Source organism: Lonchura striata, chromosome 5 (genome assembly GCF_046129695.1).
Source record: "Lonchura striata isolate bLonStr1 chromosome 5, bLonStr1.mat, whole genome shotgun sequence".
NCBI lineage: Eukaryota > Metazoa > Chordata > Aves > Passeriformes > Estrildidae > Lonchura > Lonchura striata.
In genome coordinates, this window is record NC_134607.1 from 17,309,373 (window position 1) to 17,321,638 (window position 12,266).

A 12,266-nucleotide genomic window follows, 5' to 3' on the forward strand; every position below is an offset into this window, starting at 1 on the left:
TTATCTTGAATTACATGTAGGAGCAATTTTGGCTTTTCTCTTGCAGGTGCAGACACTGGAGTCTGGTTGTCTGTCTGTACAAGCAGGAACCAAAGTATGTTAATACCTGCAGACAGAAAAATCAGTCTTGAATCATGGTACAAGTGGCTTTAATGTGACCATGTTAACTCAGGTGGAAGACTGATGATCTGCTGGAAATCTTTGTGATGGCATAATTCCTTAACTGCCAGCTTTTAGGTTCAGCATTTGCCAGAAGTTCTCTCAGTTCAAGGAGTTTGTAGACACTCTCAGTTTTCTTGTTATTCTCTTATTTGAAGGTTGCATTTATCTGACATATTGCCCCCTTAGTAATGTAAAGGAGAAAAAAAAATAAGCTTGTTTTTGGAGTAATTTAATTTTTCCAGAAATCTGTACTTTTTTTTTTTTTTTAAACAAGCCACCATTTAAGTCTTTCCACATGAATTAAGAGAATGAAAAATAGTTGTTTAAGGTTAAAGAGAGGTAGTGGACCAGCTGTGTACAGTATTTGAAATGTATCACAAAAGCATTTCCAAACTTCCTGTAAAAGGATTAGCTCATGCTATGAAAGCAAAGTAGAAAAAGTCAGAGTACAGAGATGCTATCTCTGTATCTTCTGGTGAAGTGAATCAGTTAAAAGCATCCTTGTGATTAAGAAAAGAGAGAGGCTCAACCTGAAGCTGTCTGAGAAATGGCTGCTTGCAGAATCTGACCTCTAAATGTGCTGAAAGCTGCCACAAAATGAATTTGTCTCAAAAGTGGTATGCTTTGGCAATTAAGCTGAAGTCAGAATCTGTCAAATCATTGTTCTGTTTAACAACCTCTGTCTGGCTGACCATTTGTTTGGTGTCTCTTTACATGCCAGTCAGCCCAGGGCTAATTAAGTTTGCCTGTAAATACTTTAAGGGTGGGAACGGAATCTTTGCATCAAATTCTGTTTTTACAAGATTTAGGGTGCTGCAGCTTTGTGAATACCATTGCGGGTCAGAGCTGGTATTGCATCCCTTACTGCTGCCAGATAAAACGTTAGGGAATGTTATTTTTATCTAATGGAGAGCAACCCAAGTATAGCAGTGCACAACAGGAGCGAAATCCTCTGCCTGCTGCGTGAAGGGATAACTTCTGGGGAGCTGCTGCCAGTGTCAGGGCACAGCTACAGCCCCAGCACCTAGAAATGCTCTGTCTGCCTGTCCACATGTCCAGCTCAGCCTGGCAGTGGCTCCTGGTGGACTTTTACTCCTCTGGGCCACCTTTGGCATCCTGAGGTTGAGTTCCCACATAAACTCTCTGGTGTGCCCTGAGGGATCAGCTCATGCATCAGCCAGGACCATGGGAAGTCTGTGGTTCTATTCCTCTTCAGCTGCTGGGCAGTGAAATGCCACAGTTTAGTACATCAGAGATGTCTGCTGCTCACAGAAAGTGACTGAATTTGGTCACAACACTCCAAAATTATTGCTGTGTCCAACAGGTAGACATGGTCATTATATGCAGGCTTATAACATGGTCTCAAAACCTTTGCTGATTTAAGACTTGAAACTAAAACCAAAGTTTGAAAAGGCGGTTTTTCAGTTCCAGTACAGAGTAAAAAGAAGGAATATGATCTGGGTAATTTTCCAAATTCCCCTTTTCTGAGCATTGTTAATTATTATTTAATATTTCTGCTTAGTTTAAAGAAAAATAATTAAATCTTTGACTTTAGTTAATATATTTCCCTGGTATTAATTTTAATGTAAAAGGCAATTGAGTTAAAATGTCTAACTACAGATTCATTTGCTGAGATGATTATCAAATAAACCATTCCAATTCTGGTAGCTCTGCAGTAGGGAGTTATTGCCAATTACTGCTTGTTTCACAAGTCACAGACTGCCCTCTCATCCATTTCTGGCTGGTGGCACAGCTGCTACTACAAAATTATCTGGATTTAAAAAAAAAAAATCTTTTCAACTTTTCTCTCCCCATTTTTTTATCTGGGTGCAGCATATTTGAAACCAAAAGTAAATAAAAAGTCTCGGGAGCATAACCACCTGTCCCAGAGCTAATGCACCTGATTGTGCCAATAATTGTTTTATGTTCCATTTACTGGGGAAAAAAATGTGTTTGGTGACCTCTCTTTCTATTTTTTTAATATGGTTGTCTAACACAATCATCATTTAAGAAAACATTCTGGAAGTTTTTGACAGGGAAGTGGTGGCACATATTTTTGATGCTCTCTACCACAGGATGTCTCCATACTCAGTTTAATTGGTGGTATTCTTATTTTTCCCACCTGAAAAATAGCTTTGCCCATCTATTTCAAATAGCAACAACTTCCTTTTTTGAAGAAAAGGAGGTTCTGAATCCTGCATATATGTAATCTGGGAACTAAGACACTGATGAAAGGCATAAAGACAAATATAAAAAAACAATCCTCACACTAGTGAGGAAAACATCATGGCCAGTAATAGTCACTCTGACATGGTTATGGCTTTCTTTTGATTCTCACCCACTTCTTCATCCTTCCTTTCACATTCTTCATTCTTCCACTGGATGGAAACACTGACAGAAACTGATATTTCCATTTTGTTATTCTAACTTCAAGCATGAGTTGCTTTCTCAAGAACCACACTTCTATTTATGACCTTCTCTTCCCCCTAAATGTCAGTATCTCTTAAAGTCATTTTCTGCTACTGGAAAGGAAAAAAAAAATCTAAGAAAAACTAGAGTTACATGAAAAACACCAAAATCCTAGTTTTACAAGACTGATAATTTTTCTGCAGTCTTTCTTCACTAGATCTCTCTGTCTATACTTTTAAGGAGCCCAGAAGTGGAGATGACCCTGGAGCGTGCAGTGAACATTCTGAAGAGTGAAAATACACAGTCCACCCCCAGGATCCTTGCTGCAGTGACTTTCATACAGCATGAGTGCTTCCAAAAAGCAGATGCCAGGAGAAAAGTAAGTAATTATTATTTTGCCAGTTACAATCAGGCAGAGAAAATAAGATTCTATACTTTATGGCACTGCGTGCCAACAAGAAAAGGAAGAAGGCAGTCCGAGTAACCTTATAGGATACTGATGTTAGATATTTTCCCTAAAATGCATATATATGTGTTTTGCTGCAAATTCTTTTGAACCCACTCAGTGCATACCCACTCAGTTTGCCCTTTTTTAGCTGAACAAACTTAATTCTTTCAGCCTTTATAAATCATGGAGTCAGAACTTTTTGCCAGCATAGTTGCTCCTGTCTCCCATTTTTGACTTGAATGCAGAAATATCCCAAGAAAGAAAATTCTGAGTACAGTACAAACTTATCCAAGCTTCAGGGTTTGTTAGGGCTGCACAAATGTGTTTAAAATGTAGATGGATTAGGAAAAATGTTAAAGGCTCACTGGAACTGTGCACATGCATTAGTACATTGATTTGGTTAACCAAATTTTGAAGTCCCTTACCAGAAACTTGTTAAGCCTCTTACAAGTTTTTTGAAAGGGTCTGTTACAAAATATTCCTTCTTCCTTTTCTTTAAATGTCACTACTGAACACAAATGTCTCTCCTGCTGAACAGTTCTGTACAATAAAGTGTAAGGTGATCGTTTATTTTAACCATTAAAAAACAGTATTACACCTGCTTTGGTTTGTAATGTGCTCAGTAATCCCAGCCTTACTTCCATAATTATGTGTGTGGAGTCCCGTGCAGGACAGCCAAACATCTCTCTGTCCTTTTGACTTGCTTTAGGGTATGTCAGAGTCATGTTTGGGAGAAAATAACAGCACAGGTGGCAACCTTAACTTCAAATGGAGGACAGAGCTTAAGAATTGAATGTTTGCAAGTGGGTTATTACACAGATCTCTCCCAGGCAGCTTCCCAGAAAAACAAGTGGCTGAGTAGTGTTCAGGAGCCTGAAGCCACATGTTTCACATATCCACCCACATAACCTACAATGAGTTTTTCTGTTTGGTGCCCATCAGACTTGTTCATGTTGGCATCGTCCTCTGTCCCCTTTTTAGCCTTTCAGCCTGCATCCTTTGTCTATTGTTCCCTGATATTTGAGAGTTTGTGGGTCTAGTGGTTTTTCTGTCTCTGTGAACTTCTCAGTATTTTGGAGGCTTTTGTTTACTAATGAAAATTTAGGACCAGTCAATAGTTGTAAATTCTCAGTAAATTAGGTTGAAATACCACTCCTTTTACAAGAGCTATAAATGCTTTAAAATTACTGACAGAAAGTCTCTAGAAATACTTAAAAAAACCAAACAACTACAGTATTGGTGCCAAGAGGGCTGATCTACTGCAATAAAACAGGTTGATGTGCCTTCAGCATGCTCTGTGCACCACTGCCCTCACCATGGATATTCCTGTATTCCATTGTGCTATTCTATTCTGGCATTTAGGTGTTTGATGAGTGTTTGCAATCACTCAGCAGAGGGGAAATCAGCTCAACAAAGCAGGATAAAGAAACTGTACCTTTTGTACAGGTAGATCAGAGGAGAGGATGCCAGGCTGTGTAGTTTACTCCATGAAGGACAAAAGGCTTTGTTGCATTCCATTTCTTCATGTTGCCAACACCTGCTGGTTGTATTGAATTCTTTTTATCGTTAAAACTCTGGACTGTTTAAGACACTTGTATCAGATTTCTGAGTCTTTCACAAGGGTGAGTTTGTCCACAAAACCATATGGCATTTTGAAATGCTGGAGGAGACCATTGGCAATGGCACATTAATGTAAGGCATTTTCCAGAGTAAATTCACTCCTGAGTCAGGTCAGGCTTGCTTGTGTCATATCACAGTTTGTATGGGATTCCTCATTCAAACAAAGTATTTGTTTCCATACAGCTACTGTAAAATAACATATTTTAAATTCTTCATTCATTTGGGGCCAAAACCTCATTTTCTAAATATTTAAACACTGAAAAGTAGTCTGTGCTAAATATGGGTAGTTCAGTAGATAGCTGGCTAACTATGGTTAATGCTCTACATTTTGATGCTTACTTTTGCTATTTTTCCTCTGTGTGGCATAGTTAAGAAGTATTAAGTATAATGTATTGGTTTCTAATATAATTTAAATACATGCATTGGGAAGAACGCTGTATTTTCATCAGGCTGGTTGCTGAGGGGAAAAAAAACCCCAAACCTGTTTATAAATGTTCCAGAATTAAATCTCAAATATTCATTTCACCAACATGGAAGCTAAGAAGCAGAGTGATTGAATGTCTTGTCAGAGAGTACGAATCTGTGGCAAAGCTAGAAGAGATTTAGTATCATTCTCTGACATTAATTATGACAACATGTTGCCTCTCCCAGTTGTGGGTTTTAAGCATTAGTCATACAAATGCCCAGAGGTTAATAGTCATGTCCAAATGATTAATGATCTGTGCTTCAAGTCTCTAAAGTAGGAGCAAATGGACATAACTATAACTATTTAAACGTTGTAACTATTTAAATGTTATAACTATTTAAACGTTATAACTATTTAGACATTTTCTGGGGCGGGGAGAAAGGGGAGTTTGTTATTTACAGCATCTGATGATTCCCTGCCGTGTTTTGTTTTCCTCACAGGTTTTCTCACTCGGTGGCATCCCCAGACTTTTACAGCTCCTTGAGGTTCAGAATGAGGACATCCAGCGGGCAGCGTGTGGTGCTCTGAGAAACTTGGTGTTCGAGGACAATGACAACAAACTGGAAGTGTCAGAGCAGAAAGGGATCCCGCTCCTGCTCCGCCTGCTCCGGCACACCAGGGACATAGAGACTAAGAAACAAATCACAGGTAGTGTTTTCTCTGCAGTCAAGCACCAAGTGCTTTAATTAGTGTAAAAAGGGAGAGGTACATGATTGTTTAGTGACTAAATACAAAAACATTGTCACCTACTCTAAGCAATTCCCAGAGGGTAAAATTCCCAGGTCCTTACTCGAGACCATCCTTTCAGTCAACAACAAGAGATAAGGAACTGCAGCTTCCCTCTTAAAGATTCTTCAGAGATCAAGAGAGTGTGCTTGCAGGAAGCTCTAAGTCCTTGATATTCCAGAAAAGAAAGTCAGGCTCCCTAGGGGTGCCTGGGACCATAATTAATGCCTGCTACTTACACAGCAGCTCAGCCTTCATTTTTTGACTCTGTGCTGACAGTGCCTACTGGAAGTTCCTTGTTGAAGACTGTCACCCAGAGCTGTCATGTGCCATGGACAGAAAGTGGTTGTGCTATTCCCACAAACCCCACTGCCCCAGATTCTTACTTCATCCCTGCAGTCCCACGTGTCCATAACGTGTCTCTTGGAATTCCACTGCTTGTGACCCACATTCTTTCTAATTATCATCCAAAGGAATAGCAGGCTTATATTTTATAAATGGAAAACATTAATAAATGAATGAGGATTTATCTCAAGTGATCTTTAAAGATATCAGGAACAAAATCTATTAAGAGAACAGTGCGTGAAAAGATACTGAAGTTGACAAGCAGCTCTGTCTTGTTGAGACCTTCTGTAATTCTGCATTCTTTAAAGTATTTGAAATACTCTGCTCCCTAAGCTGGAGAACAAAGCTTTGTATTGTTGGGTTTTTTTTAGCTCAGTTATGCAGCTCTGCAACGTTAAAAGTGTTCTAAAATTTTTCACACTCATCAGTTGCAGAATTGGGTCGCGGAGTAATTTACTGTACAATGCCTTAACTCTCAGTGCTGTTACAGACCAGTGAGGGAAGCAGTGAAAGTGGTGGCAGAATGGCCAGAAAGCCAATGCTCTTTCCTTGCTAGCACTTCCATAATTTCTGACAAAAATGTTGAATGTGCCTGACAACTCACATGTATATTGTGAATATTACTGTGTTCCCCTTCAGCAATGTGGAAATGGATAAAGGAACATCTTCTTTCAGCAATTACTGCTGTCACTAACCGTGAATATTTACTCACAAAACAAAGAAGACACCAAAAAATATTTATGCCAAGCAGGATGATGTAGCTTGTGTAAAGCAAAATATTATGATGTGCTTTCATGCCTATCAGTTGCAAAAGACAATTTTAAAAATACACCAAGAGAGAAGTATTTCTTAATTTGTTCAAGACCAGATGTTCAGCCAGGAGGACATGCACTGGGTACCTTAGTGAAAATGCCATTAGGACATACTTTTTGCCATCACTTGAACAGTTCTTCCAGGTCCATAGCAAGCTGCAAGGAGCCTACAAGAGCAAAAGGCAGTCTGGATGAATGAATTTCACCTCTTGCATTGCCTTTGACCTCATACAGGACTAGTGGAATATCATATTTATGCATGCAATCTCTCTGAAGTGTGCACTTCCAGGAAAAGGTTAATGTGAAAGATTTGGTCTTAAACCAGGTAGCACCAGAAGTCCATTTGTCTTTCCACATCATACATATTACTTGCCTACTTTGACTGTAAATTAGGGACTTCCCAATGTAGGGCATCATATTCAGCTAAATGTCTTTCTCCATAAAAGATTAGAAAAATCATCTTGGTACCTGATAATACCTCATACTATTGAGGCATGAGGTATTATAATACCAATACTATTTAACTGTAGTGACTCTTGGCCAAGGATTGAAAGCATGCAATATTAATTGATAAAGATGTCTAAGCTCAGCAGAGGGAAGTTTTCTGTTTCTACTGCTGTGTGGGAAGCATACTACCAAAGCACTCCACCTGACAAAAGTATATGAAATGAGGAAGTTTTGGGAGATAAGGAAGTTAGAACTCTGAGACAGAGGTTCTCTGATACTGTACTTCATTACCTGTCAGAAATATAGTACGTGTGCATGTGAGATAAGTAAATCTCAGCCTTGGAAGCTTATCTTTAAAGGTCACTGGTTTATTAGGACCATCAATGTTAATACAGACAAGCACTTGCCTAACATTAATCCATATTTTATCATATGTTCTCAAAGAATACTTTGATGGCCTGTATTTTCTTTAAGACCCAGGCTTAGGAACACAGAGCAAACCCAGTCCTGCGCTGTGCCTGCTATTGTGCTGTGAAAACACTGAGAGGAACCAAAGTGTGTGGAGATAAATGCTGATTACAGCACGTGCTGTGGCTGCCTCACAGTCTGTGAACATAAAAAACACTAAACAACTGTTCCACCAAAGCAGCTTTGTGCTGGTGACAGGGGTTTGAAAGCTGCTGTGGGCCAGTCTGCCCAATGCCCCCTGCAGAAAAGAGCTGCCCAGTTTCTCTGCAATTTCTGTGCTCATATGATCTCTTCCCAGGGGGAATCAAACCTGCCCAAGATCACTGAATTTGACTGAATTTGCTGGCTTCACAAAAGCATTGATACAGATAAAGTAAACAGAGGCTCTGGCCTTTCTTTGGCTTACACACTACTTGGAAATCTCTTAGGAAAGGAGATTCTCCTAAATTGTAGGAGACGATTTTGTTTGCAGGACCTAAGACAGAATTGGAGTTTTATAGTATTTGGAGAGCATACTGAGAAACAGAAAATAAAATGGCTGTGGCATGAAAGAACCACAAGATTTTAGCTTTTAAAGGTAAGCCAGATGAGCCTCCAGGGAGCAGCTAACCTCCTGATCTTATTATCATGCAGCATAAATAAAAGAAATTAAAGAAAATTTTTCCTGCAGGGAAGATTACAGCACAAGCAGAACTGTCATTAAAAGAAATGTAAATTTAAAAGCAGATCCCACCCATTTTTCTAAATAACCACCTAAGGGAAAACTATGCTCCTAAGAATATAGCATAGGTGCAAGGAAACAATCCACTCCTAAGACATTGCCTAATGTGCATAAATTCACCCACACCCAGAATACCACTGAGAGAATCCTTCTGAGCCCAGAGACACAGTGCCTGTGGGTAAAGGTAGGGTTTTTGTCGGAAAATGTACAGTGAGAGAACTATCTCAAATTCTCTTCTGGCAATTCTAAGTATCTGCCTGTAATTCCAAATTTATTTGTTCTTTTTAAGTATATTCTGTCCTTGTGCCATTCCTTGCATTTGTTCCCTTCTGTCTTAACCTGCTTTGCTTACCAGTGCCCTTTGGACTGCTTGTCTGTTTTCCTGTAAGCCTTACCTGTACTTCAGAAAAGTACATTCTTCCTTTTATCCCCTGATTCAGAGGCTAAGGAGCTGATCCCAGAAGAAGGACTGGGCTGCTTCTGGCTGGCTTTTGTTTTGATTTTACTGCTGCTCACAATACCTGAAATAAAATTCAAAGTGCAAGGAGATACAAAATAAACATTTTTCTATTCATGTTGTGAGCTGATGAAAGGAGCATTCAGTAATACTCTGCCAGTGTGTGGAGGAGGAAGTCTGTGAAGCATAGAGCAGCAAGCTGGAGGAACAATGAATGTCTTTGTAGTGAGAAGCAGAAATAGGTGTTGTTTTGCAAGGGAAGAGTACTTTAAAAAGAATTGTTGTCTGTTGTAATAGAACATAATGTTAAATTCTACAAGATTGTATTTGAAATTTGGTTTGGAGATCATGAGTAAACAAGGTTTCTAGCATTACTTAATGATTTGTTTAGTGACTAATGTCTGGACAGTAGCAGCCAACCAGTGTTAACAGCTTTCCCTCTTATGAGAAATTTTGCTATCAAGTGTTAGAGAAACTTGGCAATGGGCATTTCCTGTCTTCAAGCAGATCTGTAAACTCTCTGCACCTCCCTTCTATCCCTTTTGTGAGTTTGTTTTCCCTTAGCTTGCTTTGCTAACGGAGAAGGTGATTGCAGCAGATGGACAATGCAGAGCCATGGAAAGCTGCACTTCTTGGCTGGGCATTAGATTGACTATGTAGAGATTTTACTTTATCCACAAGGGTGACTGTGCCCCCTTTTTTGCCCTGTTTCCATGTCCCTGGATCAGGGCTGGTGAGCATTTACCAATCCCTTTTGCTTGTCTTCAGATTATCAGTGCCAGGCTGGCTCTTCACTCATTAACATCAAGAGGTGTAGAATGCCCCTGTTCCTGAGAGACAGACACTGCAACAAAGGGGTGTGAGATTGAGTCTCAAAGTGCAGAGGAGTCTTTTTCCTCTCTGATTTTATTGTGGCTATTCCAGGTTTGCTGTGGAATCTGTCCTCCAATGACCAGCTGAAGCACCTGTTGATTAGAGAAGCCCTGCAGACGCTGACTGATGCTGTCCTCATCCCCTACTCAGGCTGGCCAGACAGAGATTACCCAAAATCAAGTGCTCTATCTGACCCTGATATCTTCTACAATGCCACAGGATGCCTGAGGTGAGCACTCCACACAACTACCCAAAGCAATAGTGATGACAAAACAGGGGACACAATTATTTCTGGATAAATACACAGAGCTCATTTCAATCCACAATCACTTCTCATGCAAACAGATGACTTAGAAAGGGGACATGGTACCTACAAGCACATAAATGTTTTCTGCTTCCAGCTGCTACCAAAGATGCTTATTTGAACATACCATAATCTGTGCCTTAGCTGATTAGAAAGTGATTCAACTTAAATTGTGGGACAGCCATTTTTTAAGCCAGACTAAGCCCTGTCCAGCCTTTTGCACAAGGTCAAGCAAGTTGCAGCCATGGGGTGGAGGAATAGATTTATAGTTGTGTATTTAGTACTGCAATCTGCTAATAGACTCATGGGCACAGTAGCAGTTACTATAGACAAACACCAAAGGCCCCAGTGAACACACCTATAAATGGCTGAAGTATAAAAATCACGTCTCCAATGAAAACATCTTTAACAATCTATACATTTGGGGCCCTTTGTGAGTTCAAATTCATTGCACATTAAGTAAGTTTACACATCTAAAAATGCACAAAAGGACATAATTTGAACTTCCTAAGGAGTAATGTACAACTGCAAAGGCATGACCTGAGGTTTAAACTCCTAGTAGAATACAAGGAATTAAGTTTGGAATGTGGAGGCTGGAAGGGTGCCCATTTTGCCTCAGACATACCTGCTGTGCTGACCTGTCCTGTACAGAGTAGTTGTAGGTGTATGGCATTGTTACTGCCTCTACAGCAGCTCTGTAGCTGACTCCTGTGGTTTCAGAAGACAAATGGATTGTAAGCTACACAAAATACTCAACAGCAATATACCTTTTTCTGCAGAAACCCCTGTCAGCCCACTAACTGCTAATTAACTTCATCTCTAAGTAATAATTAATTTTATTTACTCTGATGACTCAAAAACAAATACAAAGAAACATTAACCACCCATAATAAAACCTCTCTAGCCAACACTTAGTGCTGCTGTCTAGGAAATGAAGGAGGTTGTCTTTTTTCATATTAATTAGCCCAAGCTTCATTTGTGCAGAAACCAGTCTGGCTGCTCCTCTCTTGGTGTTTGGACTCGAACTGTCTCTTCCCCATGAAGCAGCCAGTGGGGGCACAGATCATTCTCAGGTTTAGCTTGGTGTTGCTCTTCCTGAGCTTGTTTCAGCAGATTGACACAAGTTGTTATGTGACAAATAAGGTGTAACAGCACCGGAGTTCTTTTAAATGAAAGTGGATTCCTGGGCTAGCCTTACTCTGGACACAAAGTCAGTGCTCCAGAATTGCTGTGAGCTCTCCAGCCTTAATTAAAAGTCTCTAAAACTACCCGTATGTGGGTGCTTAAGGATACATTACCTGTTTTAAAAATATGATATCCACATTCTAATTATTCTCATTTTTAAGAGATTCAACACTGAAAATTAGAAATAGAAAAAGAAGGGCTTGAAAACTCCCGGGTAAGGATGATCTGCAGGATTGCCACATACTTTCTAGCACAGAACAGTTTTTAATGAGGCTTACCTATTTGTACAGGCTAAATAGCTGAGATCTTTAAGATTAATCAGTTTGCATCTCTTGTCTGGAAATTGACTCACCTCCAAGATTAGGTCACTAGATGTATTCCTTATGTATTAGGGAAACAGAAAATCTCTGCATCAATAAAAAGAAGAGCACGCCACAGAGTAAGGGAAGTGTGAACTGAGGGAATGATGTTATTTGTGAATATGTTTAAAGAGTCTACTTATTTGCCAGAATATAAATCTGTAATTAGTCTTCCCTTTTGTGATGCTAATGTGTTTGTTTGGTGTGTTGATAAAGTCTATAGCCTGCAGCTTCTATTAGAGGGTAAAAATAGTACTTTGAAGTACAATACGTAATATTATGCATAGTACTGTACTTAGTTACGGGGGAATGCCAGAACTTCTTTTCAAAAATTTCCACACAACTGTTGACTGAAAGGGACAAACACAGCCCAAACCCAACCCTAGCATCTGGTGGGGGTATATGCACTGCATCACACCATTACCAGATTATAAATCAAAGCTTCCTTCATCCTCTTTCAGAAA

General features: G+C 39.6%; 1 protein-coding gene across 1 annotated transcript in view; it reads left to right on the forward strand.

The window, feature by feature from the left end:
* PKP2 (plakophilin 2) overlaps positions 1–12,266 on the forward strand; it is a 38,485-nt gene that overhangs the window by 11,953 nt on the left and 14,266 nt on the right. The window contains exons 4-6 of the mRNA XM_021548332.2: positions 2,812–2,950; positions 5,546–5,753; positions 10,006–10,183. Coding sequence (XP_021404007.2) covers positions 2,812–2,950; positions 5,546–5,753; positions 10,006–10,183 — 525 coding nt within the window. The remainder of the gene's footprint in view (positions 1–2,811; positions 2,951–5,545; positions 5,754–10,005; positions 10,184–12,266) is intronic.